At 34.6% G+C, this 26,719-nt stretch overlaps 1 protein-coding gene and 1 long non-coding RNA gene across 11 annotated transcripts in view; one reads left to right on the forward strand and one right to left on the reverse strand.

Moving 5' to 3' along the window:
- The window catches only part of PCGF5 (polycomb group ring finger 5), a 132,302-nt gene that overhangs the window by 95,474 nt on the left and 10,109 nt on the right, over positions 1-26,719 (forward strand). For 5 of the 10 annotated variants that reach the window (XM_050804885.1, XM_050804882.1, XM_050804884.1 and 2 more), the window contains exons 7-9: positions 2,018-2,116; positions 5,121-5,210; positions 12,312-12,371. In XM_050804885.1, coding sequence (XP_050660842.1) covers positions 2,018-2,116; positions 5,121-5,210; positions 12,312-12,371 — 249 coding nt within the window. Of the gene's footprint in view, positions 1-2,017; positions 2,117-5,120; positions 5,211-7,490; positions 7,671-12,311; positions 12,372-19,181; positions 25,173-26,719 lie in introns of those variants that run through there. The other 5 variants (XM_050804888.1, XM_050804887.1, XM_050804886.1 and 2 more) reach the window with 3 other exon arrangements.
- Positions 1-26,719, reverse strand: part of LOC126963025 (uncharacterized) — an 80,544-nt gene that overhangs the window by 9,970 nt on the left and 43,855 nt on the right. Inside the window, exon 2 of the long non-coding RNA XR_007728896.1 lies at positions 3,037-3,116. This is a non-coding gene — a long non-coding RNA (uncharacterized LOC126963025). The remainder of the gene's footprint in view (positions 1-3,036; positions 3,117-26,719) is intronic.

A 26,719-nucleotide genomic window follows, 5' to 3' on the forward strand; every position in this document is an offset into this window, starting at 1 on the left:
CTGAAATCAAGGAAAGTGAAACTGCAGATAAGGAGGGACTACTGTATAAAAGAATTGAAAACATGTTCACACAAAATCTTGTATATGTATATTCATAATAGCATTATTCATAATAGCCAGAAAGTGAAAACAACCAAAATATCTATCAACTGATGAATGGAAAAGCAAAATGAAAGAAAATGTGATACTATTCAGTCATAAACTGCAGTGAAGTACTGATACATGCTACAAAATGGATGAACCTTGACAACTTCATGCTAAGTGAAAGAAGCCAGATACACAAGATCACATATTATGTGATTCCATTTATACGAAATGTCCAGACAAGGATAAAGACAGAAAGTAGATTAGGGTTGTCAGGGACTAGGAAGAGGGAAAATTGTGGAGTGACTGTGAATGGATTTGGGTTACTTTTAAGGATGATGAAAATGTTTTCGAATTAGATCATAGTAATGGTTGTACAACTTTGTGAATAATATAAAAACTATTATTAATCTCTGAAAGATTATGAGTAGTGATACCAACATCATTTCTGGAGATTCTTCCTGATTTCTTGGCAGATGAAAAATACACAAATTAAGAGTCTTCCAGTACAGGTTGAGTATCCCTTATCCAAAATGGTTGGGACCAAAAGTTTTTTGGATTTTGGAATATTTGCATTGTATATACTTACAGCTGAAGCTTCCAAATCTGAAATGAGTTAGTGTCATGTCAGCCCTCAGTTTCAGATTTTGGGACATTTCAGATTTCAGACTGGGATGATCAACCTACACCCCTATATTCTTCTCTGACTTAGGCTTGTAAAACTGTGTTAATGATTCTTTGTAAGCTGTTTGGGGCAAGAAGAAAATTGACAGGAAACCTTGGGATAGTTGAGAAGGTGAACAGATAACAGGGAAGATAGACTTGTACATTTATCGCTTTGTTTTCATGCTGTCTAGAATATCCGTCTTCACATTTGAAATGGGTAGAATATGTGTTGATTTAAATGTAACTTTTCTGTTTTCTTTTAATGGATACTTTATCATCTGTATTGTGACCAGGTTATTATTTGTTAATTTATTTCTGTTGGTCTTTGCCAGGGAATATGTTTTGCTAGGAAAACATCTGCTAGGAAATAAACATTGACTGAATAGTTATGACTTAGTGAATTTAAGAACACTGAGATGTTGTTCCAGATGCTGACCTCATACAAATAGGAGTAATATCTTTAAAAGATTCTATTGTTTTCTGTGTTTTAGTATTCTGATAACTTTTGAGGTTGTGGAATGTAATTTTGTTTCACATATTGGTTTGTATTTATTACGTCTACAACCTCATTTTGCTTCATTTTCAGCTTGGGTGTCCCTTCTGGATTGGTTCTTATATTTTAGTGATATTCAGGCTTTAAGAGTGAATTAGTACTGCTCTGCACATTTTACAAATGAGACACATCAAGGCACATAGAAGTTTGTTCTTCAGTAAAGTACTGGCACAGCCTATCAGACACTGACCAGACGTGATTCTTCCCAACACGAGGTCCACACTATGCAACTTCTAATTTCTGGGGCATGCTGTGGCCTAACCAGCCTCTCTCTGTTGAACCCTGTGGCTCCTCAGAGTACCATTTGAAATCCCTGCTCTTTCTAAAATTATTTAAAAGCTGTGATACCATATTTTAGAAAATATCCCTCATGTTTCAGAAGTTATACTTTATAATAAAATATTTTTATGCTTTTTGTGACCTTTTTTCTTCTTTTTAGTTTAAACTCATGTTTTCTTTACTAAAATGTCTAGAGGTAAGCAGATTGCCTATTTGCCAGAATATTCCTAGTACACATGATAATACATTCTTGAAGAATGTCATATAAGTATCCAATAATTAGGAATATTTTTGCTCGCAAGTACTAAAAAGCTATAAATTGAAATGTTTTCACAATATATTTTAAAAATACCCAAAATGATAGTGGAAATGGTAGCTCTGATTTCACCAGAAGCAAGATAGAACATTTTAACTGGTAATCTTTATTTCCTTTAGGGTTTAATGAAGAAATTCATTCGATGTTCTACACGTGTAACTGTGGGAACTATTAAAAAATTTCTAAGTTTAAAACTAAAACTTCCAAGTTCTTATGAGGTAAGTTAAATAATATCTAAGCTTGATCATTGTGATAATTCTGATTTGAAGTAAAATTCTAACAAAAGTGAAAACTGAGAATATATTCAAATTAATTTTTGTGGAAACTTTGGTTATTTTCATGTTAAAAATTTAATTTTCAGAATGTATTATTCTACTTAGGTAATATGTATTTTCTAATTGAACATATCCTGAATAAACTATGATACTAATACATTTAGTGTTTTATAATTAGAAGAGATATTTAAAGAACTTAACATTAAGTACTCCCAAAATAAATATACCACTAAATGTATTCATGCTTTAGGGTATGTCATTTTTATGTGAGATCTTTGAGATCCATTATTACCAATTCTTTATAGACTTCTTCAGAATGTAAAACATTGTCTTTTTATCACAAGGAATTTCATAAGTAATCACAGTTCCATGAAATGCAGAAGTGGTTTTGTTTAGCACTAGATAAAACTAACATATTATAGCTGCATAAATGTAGTTTGCCAGTTTATTTACAGAAGAGGTAAACTGCCGTGATATTGATCACAGCATAGCTTGTCATGTGTTCCATGTTTAGAGAATGTTTTTAATCCTAGAGTTATGACTAAAACATAGTAAGGAAATATGGCTATCATTTCTAACCTGCCTAAATGATAATCTTACAACTCATTAATTTCCCCTTCTTCCCTTTCGAGTTCTGATAGCAGCTAGAAAATTCAAGACCTGGCCGGGCATGGTGGCTCATGCCTGTAATCCCAGCACTTGGGGAGGCTGAGGCTGGTGGGTCACATCAGGTCAAGAGTTTGAGACCAACCTGGCCAACGTGGTAAAACTCCGTGTCTACTAAAAATATAAACATTAGCCAGGTGTGGTGGTGGACGCCTGTAATCTCAGCTACTCAGGAGGACATGGCAATAATCACTTACTTGAACCTGGGAGGCAGAGGTTGCAGTGACCCAAGATCATGCCACTGCACTTCGACCTGGGCAACAGAGTGAGACTCCATCTCAAAAAGAAAAAAAAGAAAAGAAAATTAAAGACCAGGACTAGTTTCCTGTATAAACAAAGACATCAAAGGAAAGGCAGCATAGTTTTTCTGGCTTATCTGCAGTAATATGAATATCATGAAGAGTCATCAGAGGAGAAATAAAATGTGATAGACATTAACAGGTATTATGTCCATGTTTTGAGGAAGCCTCTGATCCTGAGCTTATTTGAAAATTTCTTTCAGATGACTAGTCTATGGGTTGAAAATTGTTATTATGGCATGGTTCTACAAATATTTTTTAAAATTCTAGAGACATCAACTTTTAGGAAAATATTATGGAAGTATCAAAGCCCAATGTACTTGGTAAAAATAAATGATAGTAACAATGTATGGATACAACTACAGTGAAAAATAGACAATAAATTGTTTTTATGATTTGGTTTGCCCTTTATTTTCTTCACACAAAATACCATGTGTGGTTTTATTTCCTTTTAAGTCTAATTCATTGAGTTAACATTTTCTAATTTTTAGGAAGCTGTTATTACTAAGAGAACTATTACTCTTACATAGTCTTACTTCTGGCATGTATATATTTCCCTTTAAACAAAGATGGAAGGGGGACAGATTCAGTACACTGACACCTCCTTATGTATCCCAATTCAAAGGACTTTTCCTATGACTTTTGGGAATCTTTTTCAGTTCCCCACTTACTTTGCTGCCTAGCATGCAAGGGGATGGTTTAATGAAATACCTGACAGCTGAAGCTTTTGTAACAGCATTGCTAACTGGGGCAAGATAGTTTAGTTGTTAAATGACACTAACAGATGCAGTATACGTGATTAGCAAAGTGCATCCTAAGTAAGACCCTTTACTTTGCTTATGAATTAATTTACAAAAAAGATTTAAAAAATGAAATTATCTCCTTTATTCTTTCAAAAGTTAATAAAATAATGCCTGAAAAACATTTTGAGGTCCATATAAGTCATAAATCATCAAAAAATCAATAATTTTGCTTTACATGTCTAATACAATTAACTGAAACTATACTCATCTTAAAGTTCAGAACTATAGTCTCTGTCAAGCCAGATGCAGAATTACTTAAAACTCATTCTTCTTCCCCTCCCACACTTCAAATGAAATCTTTCCAGTTTGTTTTTAATAGCTAGAGAACTAAAATATTATTTTATTTATAGGGATCGATGATAAACATTTGCTTAATTATGCTTTCTTGAATTAGTGAATTATAGCCACAGTTCCTGTAGCCTTCCTAAAGATTTAGGGGTTGTTCGGTTCCTGCAACTTGGAGCAAAAGTTAACGCTGATAAGTACGCTTTTTCGAAGCTTTGTGCAAAGTGGGAAGAGGATCCTGTAAGTATTGTGCAAATTACCAGCCAGGCAAACCAGAGAAGCCAGACAGCCCTAAGAGACACAGATCTGTGGCATAGTCCTAACCTTTGTATCAAATTAATAACTACTGGTAATTACTGAAAATTCTCATATACCTTTAAGGCCCCATAAATCATTGTATCTACATTCATTCATTTCCCTCTTCAACCCCAAACTAATAAGAAGAAAGTAATCCCTTCAAATCTTGGGAAGGTAAAAGAATTCTGAGAGAGAAATTGAGAAGCCGAAGGAGCTGAGAGGAACTGTGAGGTTTCTGCAGGTTCTTGTTCAGAAAGGAGCAGTCACAGAACTATGCCTTAAACCGCTAAGAGACATGACGGAGATTTGGACTAAGAAAGGTTACATTGCATTTGTAAATTATGTGTATGAACTTGAGATACAGGTATATGGCACAAGATAAACAGTATCTTGTGTATAGTATACAGCATAGTAACACTATATAAGTAACACATCCAAATTGTTAATGCTTTAGGAGAAGAATAAATGCTTCCTATTGAAAATAATGATAATACTTTTGTTCCAACTATTTGAATATTTTTTGAAATTTCAAAAAATATGCAAAATACTTCTGAATTCAACAGTATGTTAATAGATCTACAATTATTCTTTTTAAAGTTGGATGTGCTGTGCAATGGTGAAATTATGGGGAAGGATCATACTATGGAATTCATCTACATGACAAGATGGCGACTAAGAGGCGAAAACGTAAATTGCTTTTATATTTACCTATGTGTTTATTTAGTTATATACCATTATGTTACTCAAATTTAACAATATTTGAAACTAAAAAAGACAAACTAGCTTGAGAAGGAGAAGAAACTGGTTCTTCTTGCTACTGTTTCTCCTAGCACTCTGAAAATTGGTCCTATGTATAAATCAAGGTCTGTAGTAAATGTGATTGTATTGGATTTAAAGTGAGATGAAAACCCTGTCTAAATATGTTCAGGACTCTACTAACCAAGACAGAGAAGATGACATATTTTTTAAACCCAATAAATTGTTGGAACATTTATGTATATGGAATGGGAGTGGGGGAAACTAAGTTCTCTCCTAATATGATTAATGGTTGATAAGGGTGTATATTTTTGGTTGTGGTAGAGGGGACAGATAGGGTGGAATCTAAATAAACTTCTTTCAGGTACCTCCTTTTCGTTGAAAATATAAACTCGGACTTAAGGGTAAGTGAGTTTGCAGTGCTTTCTGATGCCAGAATTAGATTATTGTGCCTTAGGCACTAAGCATATGGGAGAAATGATTCAAAGGAGAAAACCAAAGAAAACCCAAAAAACCCAAAAGGCGAACTTTGTATTTTGAACTATATCTTTGATTCTGGTTAATTTTGTAGGACTGATATATGAGACTGAGGTATGAGACTAAGGAATACAATAGTAACTTAGGTTCTACTAAGTTCTATAGTAGTAACTATAACTTAGGTTCAAGCATGGGATATTAGGCAAATTTGAGGTACTAGGGATTATAGGACTGATATATGAAACTAAGGAATACAGCAGTAATGCTATCAGAAATTATCTTCATAATCTGAGTGCATAAATAAACATGAATTAAGATTGACTAGAAGCTTGGAGTAGATAACATCTAAGATTATCTTTTGGACATTAAGATTCTGTGGTGTTTATGATATAATATGCCATACTCTGTGTAATTTATTCTGTAAACTAGGGTTGTTACATTTTCTCATGAAAATGTAAATTATAAAAAAAACACAAAATTAAGACATTTGACCTCACACAGTAATAAGCAATATAGAATCCAGATATAATGAGGGTTGTCATGTTACAGTATTTCCAAAACATATTTATATTAAATGTAAACATTTGTGGAATTATTACAAAACAAGCCTCAAAAACTCATTGCCTATTGCCTTATGGGTAAGATATTTGGCTCTTTTGCAGAAGAAATGTCTTGATACTATATAATAATAAATGAAGCACCTACATTTGTAAATCAGCAGTTTTTTTCCTGCTTGAGATGTAGTAAAAGCCCTGGTTAAAGCCTTCCTTGTGAGACTGAACACTTTTGCTAACAGCGGAAAGCAGGAAGAAAAAATTACATTCTAATACCAGCCACCAAATAGTGTGTGCCCTTGAAGAACTCATCAAACATCTTTGTGGCTCATATTTTTAAAAATCTACCTTTGTATTTGGTACATTACAACCTGCCTTTCTGTAACATTTTATGTTTTAAATGACTGTACATATATCAGTCACCCTCAGTTAATCCTTACAATCAAAATGTTCCAGGTACCAGGTACAGATTGCGCAGGTAGTAAATTCTTTCTTACCCAACACTGTTGAGGAATGGATATTATGATATTACACATCGTATTGTATTGAATGTAACTTCAGCTTTCTTTGATAGTTTAGCGGGCATTGCAGTGTGTTTTAGTGATTGAAATCACCATGATGAATAGGCTTGCCTTAAGGTTAAAGAGATGTAAGTGGTCATCCACTGCATGACCTCTACAAGTGGCTCACTTGTTCTTTACAAGATCTCCCAAAGTTGCCCCAACTGCCATTATTTTAATGTCAAAGTATGAAAGAGCTAATTTATAGACATTTTTAGTAAGAGACTATGATTTAAATCAGTCCTTACTGTAATTACATTTCTGATTACATATTTGTGAATAGTTTAAAATTTTTGGTTGTTTAAGGCATACTTTAATAAAAGTTCAAAAAGTGCTTCAGTAGCTATGGTTTATCATTCAGGTGGAAACTAAACCAATAAACAGAAAAATTACTACCTTTTACATTTAGTGCAACAGTAAAATAATATATTAGCCCATTTCATTTCTTGGTGTGACAAACCTGTTTTTTAGTTGCTGTCCTTCTCCAAACCTGTTTCACCCTCAGTCATCACAATCTCAGTAGTTCTAAGATTGGTAGCTCCGTTTTACCAGTTACTCAGACTAAAATGCCTGATGTCAGCACTGATTGCTGCCTTTTTCTTTCATCCATCCTTTCTTAGCAAATTCTGTAACCTTCACCATCAAAATGTACATTCAGAATCCAGCTATGTCTCACTTCGTCCACTTCACTACTGGTCCAGCCCACCACCACCATTCTCCTAGCAAGGCTCCGTGCCACCACCCTTGCCCCACCTCCATCTTCATCTCACACAGCCGCCAGCATGATCCTCTTAAAACAGGTTAGAACATACCCACTCCGTTCTCTGATTCCTCCAATGCTGTTTAATTTACGTAAAATCCAGAATCTTTCTAGAGACCTACATATATGGCCCCCATACAGCCTTCCCCAGATGCTCGCTCTCCTCATTTATTCTGTCTCCCTGGCCCCACAGCACTCCAGCCACACTGGCCTGTTTTCTCAACCACACCCCACTTACCCTCACCTCCCCCGGTATCCAGCTAACTTATTTCCTTTACCCCCTTCACCTAAATAAGTTTGCTTCTATGTCACCTTCTCAATGAGGCCTCTGATCTCCTCTAAAACTACAACCCCCTCTCCCTATGGCATTCTTATTCCCTTTTCATGCCTTATTGTTTTCCACAATATTTCACCTCTGACATATTATGCCTCTTATTTATATGTTTATTGTTTGTCCCCAAGTAAAATATAATCTGAGGACAGGGATTTTTGTTTGTTCACTGCTAAATCTCCAGCACCTAGGGCAGTGCCCAGCATATATACGCAATACTTGTTCAAAGAGTAAATTGAATGAAAATGTTATCTTTTATAAGATAATGATTATGTGAAATATATCATAAAGATAATTTTTATTTATCTGAATCTCAGCTTCCTTTTTTTCTGTTAAATTTTCAATTTTTGTTCAGCTTCCAATTACGAATTAATATAATATTAATAGATGAATTCTGACAGTTGAGTGACATGGACGAATGCAGCCATATCACTAAAACAATCATTTCCTGATTAAGCTCCTGAAGCATATTGTTGTGATCACATCCCTTCTTATTTCATCATCCACTGCCAGCAGGATGCCAGGATGTCTGAAGAGCTCTTATTAGTCTACCTATTGGCTAACTAGCTCTGCCTTGGGCTGGATTCAGCTGATTTCCTAAACTAATGACCGCTATGTGGTTCTTTTACTTGTTTCTATTGCTTTTTTGTATTAAACATTTAAAGCTACCCAAAATTAATTTATTTATACAAAAACACAAGGCTAAGATTCTAATTTATTTCAAATTGTTTTTACATCAGAAATACAGTATATTGAATATTGAATAATCCATATTTAACTTTATTGTTTTGAGATGTCACCATGTCTGTGCATATGTGTGTATATATGTGTGTGCGCATATATGTGTGTGTGTGTGTGTGTGTGTGTGTTCCTAGACATTGTTTTGTTCTTGTGAGCAGGTCTTACTCTGTACCAGCATTACACATCATCTACCTTTTATGAAGATCTGATCACATAACACCCCTCTCTGAAACCCTCCAGTTGTCTACTTTCTTTGGGATAAATTTGGATGAAGTTTAAACATGTTTTGTAAGGCAAATAGTTGGGCCTTCTAGGTTGCTTTATGATGTGTATTAGTACCTATTAGGGCAAAATCCCCAATTCTTTTGAAAATTGTGTTGACTAATTTTACCCATTTATTCTTCCAGATGAGCTTTAGAATAGGATTGCGACTGGCACTGGGTTATATTTCTAGATTGATTTGGCTGGAATTGGCATCTTTGCGGGTTTTTTATTCTATTTGGTACTGTGGGATGTCTCCTCATCTATTCTACACACTGTGAATAGATCTGTCATTTTCTTTCCTCCTCGTATTGGATACCACTCTCGGACCCCTGGAGTCTTTCATCTCCGACAAGGGTACTCCATATTCAGATTACCCCTCTACCTTGCTCTACTTCTAGCCTCTTAGGAAGAATCTCAGGATAATTGATTTTGCCTCAATTTCTCAAGTATAGTGGGGTGTTTCCCTGCACCACACGGATTCTGTGCCACTGCTCTCCTTATCTTGGGGCAATTCCACTTCAGGCTAAGCCTGTCTTCTACAGTCCCTGCCCTCTCTAGACCCTTGTCTCCATTGTTATGCATTTTTGAAAGATTTTTATCTTTAGGAATCAAAACAAACAGCTGGTCAGACTTAGCTCTTAAAATTTTCTCAGTTCATATCAGTATTGCCACCTTAAGATTCTATACTCAAGCTTGGCATTAATCTTTTTCTTATTAGTGGGAGAAAAAAGAAAAAAAAAACACGCTTCTTGATCTTTAATGCAAATTTAAATCATCTAAGGATCTTGGTAAAATGCAGATTCTGACTCAGTAGGTCTGGGAATGAGACTCAGGTTACTGTATTTCTAGCAAACTCCCAGGAGATACTAATGCATCTGATCTTTGAACCATCCTTTGAGTAATAGTGTTTCAGGAGATGTGATCTGTGACTACTGACTTTCCCTGTAGTTTCCACATCTATAAATTGAGAATGCAGAATTACAGAATCAGATCTTAGTTTGGAAGGGACTTATGTCATCTGATCTGTCATCCATCTAATACTTGGACTTTCTTCACAATATTCATACCCAGAGGTCATCACATTTTTTGAAACATAAGTGGAATCATATGTATTGTTTTACAACTTTTTAAAAATTTGATAATGTCTTGTGCAGAATCAGTAAACTTTGAAACAATTTTTTAGTACATTAATAATATTCCTTTTGTGTGGCTGTAGCATAATTTGATTAACACACTCGTTTGGTGGACATGTAGATTTTTTTCAAATATTTTGACATTACAAGCAAGGTGTTCCAGTACCTACTACACATATGCAAGCATATCCATTGGCTAGATTCTTAGAAGTGGATTTTCAACAGAGTATGCATGTTTTAAATTTTGGTAGATACAAATTGTCCTCTGAAAAGGTTTTAGTGGATATTATTTGAAATTTACAAACATATCAGTAATGTATGAGAGCATCCATTTTCTGACATCCTCACTAACACTACATATCATCTATTTTGTATTTCTTCTGTGAACTTACCTATCATATTCATTGCCTTGGTTCTTTTTCATCATGTTTGTCTTTTTCTTATTGACTTCTAGGATCTATGTGTTCTGAATGTGAATCTTTTGCTGTTATGTGTTACAGCTATCTTCCAATTGTGTCCTGCTTCCTAGTTTTGCCTCAATTTTTTGATTCTTTAAAATTTGGGTAAAACTAAGAATCAATGAAATATTGCATACTAAAGTGTTAGCAGAGTGTCTGACATGATAAATATTATTTTATTAATAGCTTATGCATATTAACCTTTATTATGATTATAATTCCCTCTTCCTTCACCTAGTTTCATCCCTGAGAGTTTATTGTCAATATCTCTATCCAGCCTTAGCTTTCATCATGGACTCACATTCTTCCTGCTCCCCTTTTCTTGGATGGTTCTCAGTACAGCCCCCTTTTCGCAGCTCATCCTGATTTAGTTTTATCTCTTCCAGCAATCTCTGCCAGTCCAGCACCTAAAGTTACTACACCATGCTTGTCTTCCTTTGCTTTATTTGCATTAGCAGGCAATTGTAAGAAAAGCAAGTTTATACATCTTGACTGATACCAAAGAGATCAATAGAAAAAAAAAAAGAATCACTTAGTGAAATTGCCACTTTCCAGCTTACTCTTGTTGAACCCTGTTTAGGATTTTCAATGTTACGCAAAGTCTGATAGACCAGAGCTTGGGGACTCTTGGGAGCAAAAGGAGAAGGTTGCTAAAGGAGAGCCGAGCTGTGCCCGCCTTACAGCATGTTGATGCACACTGTACCCAAAATCAAGGACTGACTGTTAGAGAAAAAAATTACTAAAGTATTTTGGGAAAATAGAAAATTCCTTAATTTTTATTTAAAAGCCTAGAAATATATTTGTTTTAATCAGTGCTTATTTAAATCTTTCAAAGTATATCTTTTAAAAACCTGCTTTGCTATGTTAGAAATATCCTGGTTAATTTGTACCTTATTTTTTATGTATTTAATTTTTCCATTTTGAAAAGTATGCAATGTTGAATTCATATATGCATAATTTTAAAGTATACATTTTATGTTTTATAGTCCACTTACAATTAAAATTATATTTAATAAGAGTTTAGCATAATATTGAAGAATTAGGATTTGGGAATGAGTTTTTTAATGTGAATAAACTGTTTTAAAGTAGTAGGTTAACAAATGAATCTACTCCGTAGTTTTAAAGTGTGTTCACTCATTGCTTTACTCATAAATCTGATGGCTGATGTATGCCAGTTCTGGGCCTTAGCTATTAAGACCACAAATGTGACTAAAATATAGATTCAAGGAGCTCACAATCTAATGCTAATATAATCAGCAATATAAAGCAATGTAAAGAACCTACTATATAACAGAAAGTAGATGCCTTATAGGTTGAGCGGAGTTCCGTGTCCCTCTCAGAGCTCTGATTTCCTTGAACAGTATTACTTTCAGGGGAAGCTGAAGAAGAGATCTGGGAGAGACTGATCAGAGGAAGGTATGGAAGAATGAGGATGTCCCTCATGTATGCAAGAAGTGAGGTTTTCCCAGGAAATAGTATTTGTAAAGGATATAGAAAGGAGAGGCCACCATTTTTGCATTTGCAGAATATTAAAACTCATATCTAGATGCTAAAATTACTTCAAGCTAAATTTTACCAGTTACTAAGTTATTAAAATCTTTTTTCAAAAACAACCACCATTTTTTTGGAAAGTGTTTATTTACCATTAATCATGTTGACTCTTGTGTTTGACGTTAAACTATTTTAAATAATCAATTTTAAATATGTGTCCAGTTGTGGATGCCTCTTATCTGATGAGTTCATCTCCTCCGCAGTTTCGGTGTCTGAACTGCTCAGCTTCGCAAGTCTGCTCTCAGGATGGCCCTTTGTATCAGGTAAGAGGCACTCACGACTGTACATATGACCATCATGACACCATGGCGGTGAGCACATTCATCCCAAACTCAATTCCTAAGACATTTAACTTTGTAAAACTAATTGTTACTGGAGCTACAAAAAGTTATCTTTTCAACTTATAAACCCAAGATTTCCCATTATTTTGGTTCTCCTGAGTTATCTATTTAATTTTACTGAACTAAAAAATTGGAAATGTTAAGGCTATCATTTATGAATCAAGAGTTTTTAATAATTACTACTTTCAGTCCTTGAGAAATCTCTGCTCCATATTGGATTTTGAGATGTTACTTTCTTTGTATGAATGTTATTTTTTAGTGAATCATTCAACCACAAGTGAAATATAAAATGCCAGATTAGGTGAATCTAAATAACAGCAACAGCTGATTCTAATTATGAGCTTGCTTATTAGCCCTTCCCTAGTACTTTACTTGGGTTACCTCTTTAAAAATGATAGTGAGCTGATTTAATAATGCATTAAGAAAACTTGAACATGTGTCTGAGGAAAGTTTATCTGATAAAGATACATTTTAAAAATTTGAGAAACAGACAAGGGTATAGTAAAGATTATTGTTGGGTACAGACGTGATTGAAGATCAACCTTAATCCTGTGAATTAATCATACCATTTCTTTAAAATATCCGTTGTTGGGCCAGGCATGGTGGCTCATGCTTGTAATCCCAGCACTTTGTGAGGCTGAGGATGTAGGATTGCTTGAGGCCAGGGGTTCGAGAACAGTCTGGGCAATATAGCAAGATTAAAAAAAAATTGTTTTTTAATAAACTTTAGGCCAGACATGGTGGCTCACCTCTGTAATCTCAGCACTTTGGGAGGCTGAGGCGGGCAGATCTCTTGTGTCCAGGAGTTTGAGACCAGCCTTGACAACATGGTGAAACCCTGTTCCTACAAAAAAAACAAAAATTAGCTGGGTGTGGTGGCACACCCCTGTAGTCCCAGCTACTAAGGAGGTTGAGGCAGGAGAGTCACTTGAGCCCAGGAGGTGGAGGTTGCAGTGAACTGAGATTGTGCCACTGCACTCCAGCCTGGGTGACAGAGCAAGACTCTGTCTCAAACAAATAAATAATAAAATAATAAAATCCAACGTTCTTTTATTTCAGTAATTAAAGTAGTCTTCATCTTTATTTCCTTGGAGCCAGGGAGAAAGGATAATTGTAATTATATAACAAACTTAACTGGCATACTTACCTCCAGTGTTACAGTTTTGGAGTTGGGACAAATGAATGTATGTTAAGCATTAAAAGAATCACTTGAAATTGCTAATTGAAAACATTTAATTAGCAGTTATCTAGAATTTTCTTCAGCCTTTTGTCAGTGCTCTATGACATGGGAATTCTCATGCCTTCATTAAAATGTGTTCTTTTTGATACATACTCTTTAAGTCCTAGCTTTTCAGCAATGTAGTAAGTAAATTTAACATCTCTGAAGGCCAAGTCATTGAGGGAGAAAGATCATTCTTCTCTTTATGCAGATAAGGGTCTGGGGTACATAATGTAACTGAGCTGCTGAGATTTGTGTATATCCGAGGTATATAGATGTTTCAGCTGCTTTAGCCTCATGGCTGATTTGGGGATGCTGAAATGTAACGATAACACTGCCTGTAGCTATAACCTGTGCAATGCGTGGCTTTCTGCTTTTACTCTTGGTGTTGATGTCTATATATTTCCTTAGAAATGAAGATGTCCTTAAACCATGATCCAAAGTATTAGGGAAAAACTGGAGTGAGACCAAATTTCTAAATCCATACAAATTTCCTTTTCTTCCTTCAACACCTCATTAATGGCTTATAGTCCTGTAAGAAAATTGAACTTGTAGCTAATAGGATGCACTCTTAACTTCCTGAAAGGATACCTAAATGGTTTTATGGTCAGAATTCTCTCTAATTTTCAAGGAATAAATCATTCCTATGCTGTATCTATTGTTAATCATTAGAAAAGGTGGAAACTTTCCAATTTGCCATTCTTAATAGCAAAAACTGACAGAGAACCCACAATTAGAAAACGGGTACCAAATCTTATTTTGAATATAAATAAGTGATAAATAATACACTAATATAGTAAGATAATAGTAAACCAAGGCCTAATATCATTTTTTATCAGAAATGAAGGAATGACTTAATATTGGGAGAATGGGATTAAAAATATATATATAAAATATACATATATTTTATACATATATACTCTAGGTTAAAAATCATCAGTAGATACTGAAAAGGTGTTTGATAAAATTCAATGTGAAGTCCTGATGTTTTCCTATTGAAAAGTTTTTCAAAACAACAGAAAATTGCAATGATTATACAAAGGAATATTCTTTACGATTACCTAGATTCATCAGTTAACATTTTGCCACATTTTTTGCCTCCTCTTCCCCTCTCTTTCTCTTCTCATCTCCTTATTAATTAATCTGTGTGTGTGTGTGTGTGTGTGTGTGTATACATATAATTTAATCATTTAAAAGTAAATTGCAGGTATCAGGAAAATTGACCACTAAACAGTTCAGCATATATTTCTTAAGAACAGAGACCTTCTCATATATATACAGAATTCCATTTTATACCTAAGAAATTTAAATAGTACATTACATTTTATAGAGATGCCAGTTCACCCCTCAATTAAATTATAGAGTTAAATGTAATTCCAAACACACTTTTACCAGATCTTTGTTTAAGATGACAAAGTCAGTCATTCTAAAGCTCATAAGGAAATATCAACAGGTGCTTCTGATCAGTCATGTTTTTACAGAGTAATGAGAGGGAATGTGTACTACCACATACTAAAGCATATTTTAAAGTTGAAGTAATTAAAATAGGGTCTTGCCTTAAATATAGACATATGAATAAAAAGAATAGCTCAGCAACAGACCCTAGTATGTATGAGTCTCTAAAGAGGGTATTTCAAATTAATGCAGTAAAATGATTAACAAATATCTATTGAGTATTATGCATTGGGCACTCTTCTAGGCCTTTGAGGGTACAGAAGTAAAAATGAACATGAATCTTTTCTTTCATGGAACTTACACTAATGATGGTAACAGACAAAAAATATAAACATGTTAAAATTTATAGTGTTAGAAGAAAAAGTAAAATAGATAAATAGAATAGTTTTGATAAGATAGCCAAGAGAAGCCCTCTTGGAGGTGGTGATTGTTGATCAAAAGAAATTGAGAGATGTTGCCATGTGAATATCTGAGGTAGAGCACTGAAGGCTGAGGGAACACACTGCAAAGGCCCTGAGAATTGATTATATCTGGTTGTTTGAGAATAGCAAGGAGGACAGTGGGGCTGGAACATGACAGTGCATAAGGGCCGATTGGTAATAGTGCACTCAGGAATGTAATGTAGGGTGCAGATCTAGTAGGATTTGTTTTCAATTAATTATACTGAGACTGTGGGTGGGGAATTCAATTCCACCTCACATTTTACATCAGTATAGGTTTATGATGGCTCAAGATGGTAAATATTTTAAATGATACTATAAAAGATCAAGAAGAAAATATAGTTGAAGAACTGATCTCAGAGTGGGGATGGCCTTTCACAGTGTACCTAAAAAAATTGAATTGACTATTAATATTAAAAGCACATGGCAAAAATATCATAAAATATATTTATAATGTATGAGAAAGGTTTAATGTTTTTAATACATAAAGAATTCATACAAATATGTAAGAAAAATCCCAACTTTTCATAAAAATGAGCAAAGGACATGATCAGGCAAGATACATAAGGAAACACAGTGGGCTAATAAACATATAAAAATGAGTAACTTTCTTAGAAGTCAAGAAATGAAAAAAAATACTATTTTATGCTTATTAGATTGCCAAATTAAGAGGTGGGAAAAGATAGTAATCATTATTGATGAGGCTATAGAGGAATGGGCATTCAAATTTCTTTTAAAAATGTAGAAAAATGAAACTACTTTTTTTTTTTGTTTTTTGTTTTTTGTTTTTTTGAGATGGAGTCTCGCTCTGTTGCCAGGCTGAAATGCAGTGGCGCGATCTCAGCTCACTGCAACCTCCGTCTCCCAGGTTCAAGTGATTCTCCTGCCTCAGCCTCCTGAGTAGCTGGGATTACAGGCATGTGCCACCATGCCCGGCTAGGTTTTTTTGTTTTGTTTTGTTTTTGTATTTTTAGTAGAGACGGGGTTTCACCATTTTGGCCAGGATGTTCTTGATCTCTTGACCTCGTGATCCACCCGCCTCGGCCTCCCAAAGTGCTGGGATTACAGGCGTGAGCCACCGCGCCCATCCAGAACTACCTTCTTGAAGACCAGTGTAACAGTATTGATCAAAAAGCTCTTTAAAATGTGTATGCTGTTTGAACTAGCAGTTCCACTTTTAGGAATCTATCCTGGGGCAAAAGAAATAGATTGGTGGGTTAAGATTAAGTTATAATAGCAAAGGAGAAAAGGACTAAACTCAAATGTACAGCAAAAGGAGACTTACTGATAACTCACAGTTCATTTCTATAACAGCATAATATACAGCTGTTAAAAATTATGTAGGACCATATCAAATGGTATGGAAATAGGTTTGTGGAATTGCTAAATGTATAAAAAATTTAAATGATACTAAACAATGTGTTTAGCATGATTCTAGTTTTGAAAAAAAAAAACGAATGTAGATAAAATGAGTAGAGGAATATACACTAAAATTATTATGGTAGTTACCTTTGGATGGTAGGATTTAAATATTTTTCCTTTTTTTCTTGATACCATTCTGTATTTTCCAAATCTACAGTAAAAACAAGTTTTGACAAAAATAATTCATTCTTTAAGGAAAAAAGTATATCAAAGACAGTTTTATCATTTTCTAAAATTATTTGAAATGTATTCTCTAAGTATCTGTTCTTTATTTTTATTACATAATGAGACTTGAGGACTAGAAACTGTAATGTAGGTCTATTTAATGCAGTCACTTAACACTAAGAGGTAATTATATGCCACATTTCATTATTGTTAGTGTGGTGCCATTTTATTTCAGAAAACAAACCGAAACACAAATAGAACTTAAAATATACCTTTACAATTTTCAGTGTTGTGACACATTTCAATAAAATTATTAAACTTCATATGTTCTTATAGAACACACACAAATGGCTACTTGGGGGAGAAAAGAAAATTATTTTCAGCCCAAAACTGAGAAAATCCCAAGCATTACCAATCAAGCCATTTTACTTCCCTCTGTACCTTTATCCCTAGTAGAACTGATGATGGATACTTCTATATATGATGAATGCATTCTAAAATGAGTGGCTTATGTATTTGCAGAGAGTGTGCAGATTCAATAGAATCGGGAATCAAACGCAAAACTAGAGCAGTTATCATAGTGAAGGGCAAGCTGTGGGTTGGGTGACGTAGAATGGAAAGGATGTTGGTCATCTCAGAATCTCTCTGGGCTTCAGAAACATCCAGAGTTTAGTAAAATGGAGATATCTGTGTCTTACTCCTTCCCAGGTATTCTGATTCAGGGGGAACTAAATAAAGTTTAAAATAAAAACAAGTAAAACCAAAACAGTTTTAGAAGTTTTAGATCCTGGAAACCCTGAGAGACTGTCTGAGACTTTTACACTTTTACTCCAGCCCTTAGACAGCTGTGGTAGCATCTGCTGTACTTCAGCTGGGAGAGCAAGACCTAGGGCATTTGTATTCCTACCCTCTAGTTCCATCTTGAGCTGAATGGTTACAGATTCCTACACTGAGTCGTCCCAGTGTGTAGCATAGCTATAGTAAGCACTGAAATGGTCATTTTTCAGGATTGTTATGTCTCAGTCTAGCCCTTTTATCTATATGAAAGAATACAAAGTTCTCTATACCGTATTTTTGTATTCATGTATACTAAGATGGAGAAACATCAGTCAGTGGCCATCTCAGCCCCTTCTTGATTCCATAAAATTAGCTCCTCAAATTTCATTTTAAGAGGGGGTATCTGCAGATTTAAGGAAAGGAGAAACCACTGATGTTTTGGTTCTATAAGATATGGTACAGGGTAAAAACAAACACAGAGGTAGCGTGGCATATGCCATATGCCTTTATCCCAAAGAAGCTGTTTTCTCTCTAGTTCTGTATGATAGCCAGATGTATGATACCTTTTCTACATAGTGACATGAAGAACAATATGAACCATTCGGTTATTTTATGTTGTAGTAAAATCCAAATGTTTATTAGTATCAACTGTTGAAAGGAGGCAGTGACCTAAATGTTTCATGTAACAATTAGCTACTTTTTCAATATTTTTAAAGGATCATTAAAATAAATTTTAAATTAAAAAAAATGTGTCAAACTTGTAAGAAATGTGATTTGTGAACACTACTCCAGTTTTACAGGTTCCTAGCAGAGGGGGTCTCTTCGTTGATTTGTGATTTAGTGGGCTCTCACCAGCCTAAGCTGTAGTGGAATCCAGGCTGCTGATTTGTCTTGTTCGCCTCATAGGGTTACTAACTGAATGCCTATAAGCAGGGTATGTAACTTTCAGTCGTCCCCAGGTCTTGCCTCTTCTAAGTGTTGTGCTGGTACTAGTCATATATACAACCTGCATCATGTCTGTAGACCTTTAAACTTGACCTCTGCTGCATATTATTGAAAACTTGACTGATTACAGAAAAATAATGGCAATCAAAAGAAATCGAGTTTTAATGGTAACTCAAATTTTAACTGTTGTAATCTCTAGTACCAGGAAATATTGTAAATTATAACCCCAAATTCTTAAAATCTTTGTATATAAACTGTATTGTTTTTATCCAAGTACAGTCTTATTCATTATCTGTCTTTATTTTGTAGTCATACCCTATGGTATTGCAGTATCGACCAAGAATTGATTTTGGTTAGATGAAGGGGCCCAGACCTCACTGAGATGAATCCTGCACTATTTGTTTACTCGTCAACAGATTGCACAGTTAATGGTGTGTGGACTAGAGGAACACAACCAGATTTTCAGCATGCAAATAAGGCCATTGTCTATCTCTCAATTGTCAGTTGCATTCATGTTGTTTCTATTAGGAGCAAACCAAGTGCCATTCTGCTACTGAACCATCTGCATAAGGTATTTGTGTTGTCTCAAAGTGTGCAAGTCATGGTTAAAATCAGTTAGGTGTGCCGCCATGATTCAACCTTCTGAATATTTTGCTTGCCTGTTCCAAGATTGTTCTAATGTTTAATTACACTAGTAAAATGGCTCAATTTTTGTGGTGTTGCAGTTTTCACATACTTACTATTTTATTCTTGTTTAAATAGCGTACTGTACAAGAAACTAATAATTATATCTTGAAATTATTTTGTATGGAAATATATTTAGAAAAGTGGTTTTTGAGCCACTGTCTTGTTCTTGGTAAGCTTTTTGTGTGAAAAAGTTCATTCTTGAGTGTGCAAGTCCTTTTGCCAAGAATTCCAGTTATTCTGTAACATTAGAGCACAACATAATTGTAGACATTCTAAGCATCTGTCCGTGTAGTCTACCAATTGCACAAGGAAGGCATGTTAGCCCTCCAGACTGAAAATGTATGTGACCTCTTGAACTGAAGTTAGATTCCCAACCATTCAAAATGTTGGCAGCTGATCACATTTACTTTTGATAAAATTAATGTGTAAGTAAGGTTAATCTTCTTTCATAATGCCTTATGACAAGCAGGTGCTGCTTCATGGAAATGTCATTGTATAGCTCATTTCATGTATCATTACATTGTTGCTGTCATTTAATGAGTGCATTATTTCTCTTTTTAAGTTGGCCTTAGGTATATGTCATTGTGGCATGCAGAGGGTTATGATGATTTTAAATATTAGGATGTTTAGAGCACATAACATTAGCTATTTTATGGATTTCAAAAGTCTCAAAACAGTTGTAGATTAAAACTGTTAGTTACCTTTCACATTTCCAAACTTTGTGCATAAAATAGAATAAATGCAGTATAGAACTATGCTAACCAAAATTAATAGGTTAAGGGTATTTTATTTTAAATCCTGTAGTAATTGGGGAAATGAGATTATTATTTTATACATGAGTTCATTAAGATCAGAAATACAAAATGTCTTGTATTTTGCAGTTTTGTTAAGTCTTCCATTCATTTTAGGATTAGTCTGCAAGTCAAAGAAAGTCTTGTTACCTTAAATTATATGAAAACTGTCATTTTAAATCTTTTAAAATTTACAGTTTTCAAAAAACTTATTTGGAAATAGCTTTGAAACAAACAAGCTAACCTTTGAAACTTAGGAAAAAATCTTGAAAGTTAGGGAAAATATTTGTTTGAGAAATATGACATGAGCACAACCTGTGTGTTACACACATTTAGGTTTTATACTGCATATGTGGTAAATGTGCCACATTTTCCAGTAAAATGTATCAGAAATCAAGCCTTCTGAATTTCAAAATGATTCTTAGAAATAAGATATTGTACAACTCTAGCAAACATACAAACTACAGCTAAATCTTAATATGTTTCACTACGTAAAAGGCTGAAACTTCATAATTATCTTTTCCTTGTATCTTTTTTTGAGTCAAAAAGTCTATTAAATTTTTCTGTTGTTCTAACTTTGGTGAAAAAGGTTAAGGCAATACTTTCTTAACTTTGTTTTGTTAGATTGTTTTTGTTCTTGCAATGGCTCACAAGCACTTAAAAGAATTTAAAAGGCAGATTTTCGTTAACTACAAATGGCTGAAAAAACTGAATTTATTATCTAGCTACAGAAATTATTTTTCTATGCTGTGAAACTCAGTTCCCAGACATCCCTAAGAACTTTTACAAATTATTATAAATTTGTCACACCTAGGTCAGTGATTAAAATAGTGTTTTGCAAATAGAATTTTAATTAACTCAAAACGAATTGAGTGCATTTTTAAAAATCACAAGTGAGACTTTGATGTTTTGACCCTCCAGCCAAAACTTAATGGCCATAAATGAATTTTATTTACAAAATCTCTTTAAATTTGGCTAGTTGCCTTGTCATATTAATTTCACTATTTTCCAAGGAAATATATAGGAAGCAATTATGAAACAGAATAGTTTTGTATAGAATTCTTTTATTTACTGATAATGCATTAACATTTTTATTGAAATGCAATGGAATATGTGCCAAAATATGTGAAAAGCTTACATAAGGAAAGGCATCAATTGTCGTTTGGAGAAAGGTACACATTTTTTTGATGGTCATAAGTTATATAGTATTACTACTAGAATCACAGATTTCTTCAACTGACTTATTTTGGTATATTATTCAACTACAGCTTTCTAAGGATAGGACTACTTTCATGTCTAGTAATACACTGTATTCCCCGTTAATTACCCCTTAAGTCAGGTTGTAGAATTTGCAAGAAACTAGGTATAGAAAAAATGTACAGGCAACTTTTGTGGTTAGCTTTATAAATTTAGGGTGCTTATAAAATGAATTCTTTATATAAATAACCTATAGGAATCATCTGAATCTGTAAAATCAGAGACTAAAACTAAAAGTTTTCTTTAATCTGTTGTTTCTTAAGCAATAAACTGAAAGACCTTTACTTCCATAAAAGATTTTGTTATCTCTTTTATCTGCCTTAGAAATTATAAATATAAAAGGGTCAAGGGAACTTAGATATAAAGAATGACTGTGGTTTATAAACATTACTTTAATTGAAGTAATCACATCAGTTAATAGAGAAATCAAAATATGTATGGCCTTTTCTCTAGATTAGCAAAACACCTTTACAAAGTTTGAAAAAATAAACTAAAATGCTCATTGATGAGGTAATACTCAGTCTGGAGTACAGGTAACTTGGGTAATGCCTTTTAACTACTCTTAGAGAAGTATATTATTTCTTTATACATTAAACATCTATCCCATACTAATGTGCCACATTTTATAAATGTAATGATTTTGCTCAACTACATTACACACTCAAATGTAATCTAAATTTAAACTGATTCTTTAAGAAAAAAAGTGTGTTATATAATATTGTGAACTGTTTAGCTTTACTGAAATATTTAAGAGAAAGTGCCTCATTGCTAAAGTGCATTTCTGTTTTAAATTTACTGCATAAAGTTTAAGTTATCTGTACCTGTCTCTTATGAATGGTTTCCTATCTAAATAGGCTCTTGTAAGTTAATTTTTTGGAAGATTTTCATAAGAATATAGATATCACCAAAGACATTTTACAGTAAATTAATAACCATGTTGGAGAGACGGTTTTAACAGTTTGGAGGTTGGAAATTTTTAGATTGCAATTTAATTTTATATAGTTAGGCAATAACCTTGATTAATTGCTAAAATATCACCAAAGAAAGGCTTTAAACTGAATTTTCTTGGTGAGATCAGTCATATGCAGGCTTTTCTTGCAATAATCAGGACACACTTCCTTTCAAATATGTTTATTGTTTTTCAGCGTCATCTAACAGATATTAGGAAATCCTCAAAGGTGAGAAAGAGATAAACACAACAAATAGCCTTCCTTTGCATGAAAAGTGGGAGAAATACCTACTTTAAAAGAAAGTTGAGATTTTTAATTTGAGAGGCTTTTTATTTCATGGAGGCAGTGTAAACTAAAATTAAGCTTCGATTTAGCTCCTGTATTCTTCGTAATATGAGAAATTTTATTAAAGGCAGACTTTGGTAAAAGTGCCAACACCCTTACTTATATAGAAAAGAGTTCATTCTATGGAATTTATATAAGTAAGGGCTTTCTCTGTATTCAAAATATTTCATAAGAGCCTGTGGTTTTTTTCCCCTTAAAAAGAAACTCTAGACCGGGCACAGTGGCTCACGCCTGTAATCCCAGCACTTTGGGAGGCCGCGGCAGGTGGATCACTTGAGGTCAGGAGTTCAAGACCAGCCTGGTCAACATGGTGAAACCCCATCTCTACTAAAAATACAAAAATTAGCCAGGTGTGGTGGCACACGCCTGTAATCCCAGCTACATGGGGGGCTGAGGCAGGAGAATCTCTTGAACCCAGGAGGTGGAGGTTGCAGTGAGCCGAGATTACACCACTGCACTCCAGCCTGGGTGACAGAGCGAGTCTCCATCTCCAAAAAAATGCAACTCTTTGTCTTATTCCTCAGCACTTAGTTTATTATCATTAGAATTTAGCCATACAGCCAGCTTTGACAAAATGGGTCACAGAACAAGCATGTACATCAAGAGGAAGTTCCATATCCCCCTTGTACCATTTTCCTTGGGAATTCATGCTATGGGCTACCTTAAAGGTAAAACTCATGAAGCCTTTCTGATAGGTCACTAGGTAAATCTCCTTGGAGAGGGTAAAAATGGATGCACACTCTATTACATATTCTGATTTATCATAAGGAATTTTCCAGAAAGCTAAGCTTTATACTAGTAAGATATTGGTTGGTAGTAGGAACTTCAAAAATGAATGAGTTTGCCGTAACTTTAATTTTCTGGATTAGAAACATGAAAACTTGAAATGCAATTATCAATATTTTGTAATATATATTCCTACAGTTTGGGTAAAAATAAGGAACATGTCTGCTAGATCTGGTTTATGAAAAAGTGAAAAATATTAAATACACCAGAGACTCAAACCCTTTCAAGGCACACAATAACTGTTTCTGGATTTACTTGACAAACCTAGTTGAGTAGCATTTTGATGGAAAACATCAGACTGAAAGTTAATTCAGATATACTTAAATGTACAATACAATTTTCAATAGTTTTTATTGCAGTGATGTTTTTCCAATAATTTAAGTAATTCTCTTCCTAGTGTAATACAGTTTTCATAAATAATGTTTACTTGCTTTCCTTATATTTTCGAATAGAATTAAAATGCTTGAGCACTTCCTTTCAGAAAGTTATAAAATTAAAAATAATTATTTTAAATGCTCATTCAAATGTGTCTGTATACTCGTTATGCCCCTTTTTCTATAGTTCCAAACTGAGACTGATTTTTCAGAGATTTTTAATTTTTATAATTTTAAATCTAAAATCAAGTGAAACAGATATGTTAAATACTGAGTCTAGTTTTCTTCCATCTATGGAGCTTCATGGAATAAGAAACTAATCTAGTGTAAATGAAGATTAAATAGTTCTGGGTGATGGAGAGATAGTCAACAAATTTATTTATCCATCCTCTGCACATCAGTCCACTGGAGCAGGAGTTCTACACATTAAAAATGTAATGGGATCAGCCTAGCATTGTTTGGGGTCGGTTTTCTTTTGTAGTATTTTTTAGAATGGGGGTGGGGGCCTAAGTGTCCTTATGAAGCTGTGGTCCGCGACAGGAGCTTGTTGGGGGAGTACCAGGGTTCTGCTGCTTTCCTGCATCTGAGCAACACAACAGAGATCATCAGTTTTAAATAGAGTAGCCCTCACAATCAAAATATCATAGGATATATTGTAAAGTTATGTTGCTAATTTTCCTTTGAAATATAAAATATTTTAAGCTTTTTGTCAAAAGTGGTAACATCTTAATACAAATAAAAACCTTTTTGTGGTTGTAAGATTTAGCTTATAAATCATTCAAATTGAAGTGAAAGAATTACCAGGTCATTGTTAATGACTTAGTCTATTAAGAATATATGTATTTTTGTAAAGGAAAAGCACTTGTAGATATTTAATCAGTACAAGATATGTCTTTTGCAGAAATAAAATGCTGCTTAGAGATTCTCTTTAAATATTTTTTATTTTTGTGCTCAAATGTATTTTCTGTTGATCTATGGAATGTTCTGTACAAAGCTGTATGATTGTACTGTTGGGCTAGATACTTTTTTTTTTTAATCTGGACTTAGCCAAGTATATTTCACCATGTTAAAATATAGTATCTTTGTTATTAAAAATTAAATTGCATAATTTATTGTTGTTTGTCATCTTTAATATTAGTCGCTGTAGCTTGCAGCCTTCATTAAAAATATCTCCTTTAAGTACTAGTCCTGTAGCAAACTTTATTGAAATTTATTGAGTGTTTGAGATCATAAATATTTTCTAAGGATTCTTCAGTTATTTATTTTAAAATGGCACACTGTCCCTCAAATACTACTTAAGGTGTATACACACACACCCTTGGAAGAATTTTTTGTTTTGTTAGATTAATCAAATCCAAAAAAAAACCTTTTGAAAGTAATTAGGAATCAAAGGCAGGCCCAAGTGACTTGAAAGACAGACTGTTTCATTCAGCCAGTTTAGATAGCTAAGCGTTGTTTATGAATACTTTCCATGTACACTTGCCTCAGGAATTCATTAGGCCAAAGCAAGATATTTATGTCAGGAACACTGCGATGGTTTCTAGCTCGGCCCCATTGTGATTTTGATGCCTGAAGCTTTGTCTTACGTTAGTGAAACCATGGAGGTAGCTAGAAACCCCAGTCCTTCAGGGGTTTCAGTGAGATAGGGAAAGCAGCTTTCCTCTGAGCAGAATTTGGCTTTCTTCTGTATTTGAGCTCCACTCTCTTCAAGGCTGCTGCAGAATGGGAAAGAATGTGGAGGACTGCACATGGGAAGTGCTGGAACATGTAGCACACATTGCTTTCATCACATGTCACTGGCCAGAGCATGGCCTCACCTAACTGCAAGCAAGGCCGGAGGACCTAGTGAAGCCACATCCCAAGGAGAAAAAGGAAAATTTTGTGACCTCCTAATGTCTGCCACACCCTACATTTGCAAAAAGAGGTCACAGTTGCCTTAGGTCTTAGAAGGGTGTTGTCCACACAGGCTCAGCACTTATCGTTTCACTAGTTTGGAAAGAGAAAGAGGGGTCTTGCACCCAGGCCAGGCGTGAGAAGCTTGGGAGTCACTCTGCTCTTCATGTGGCTGGGGAACGTGCAGGTAGCATTTTTCTGGAAGGCATGTACCACCCCACTTGGCATTCCAACCCTTGCCGTGGACTTTGCAGTGCCAGGATTTGCCCCTAGCAATCAAATAGAGAATAATGCCTGGAGAGGACAAATATGCAGTGATCACTACCAGTAGAAACCAGCAAAGCCCAGCCTTTCTCACACAGCCCTCCTTCTAGGAAGCCCTGCTCCTCCTTACAAAGCCCCACTCATCCCTACAGAGCCTGCTCCCTCTTCAAAGCCCAGCTGCTCCTCAGGAAGCACCTCCACTACAAAAGCCTCTCCTCCCTGAAAAGACCTGTTCCTGCAAAGAACTTTTGGTCCTCATAGGAAGCCCTGCTCCTCCTACAAGCCCTGTTTCTGCATATAGTGCCTTGCTCTTCCTCAAAAGCTCTGCTTATCCTTATCCTGCTCCTCCTACAAACCCTGCTCTTCTTAGGAATCCCAGCTCCTCCAAAGAATCTCTAGTCCTCCCAAGGAAACCTTGGAAGTCTTGCTCCTCCTGCAAAGTCCTGCTCCTTCTTACAGCGCCCTGCTCCTCTCTACAGATCCCACTGCTCCTACAAAGC

Source organism: Macaca thibetana, chromosome 9, assembly GCF_024542745.1.
Source record: "Macaca thibetana thibetana isolate TM-01 chromosome 9, ASM2454274v1, whole genome shotgun sequence".
In the NCBI taxonomy this organism is placed as follows: Eukaryota; Metazoa; Chordata; class Mammalia; order Primates; family Cercopithecidae; genus Macaca; species Macaca thibetana.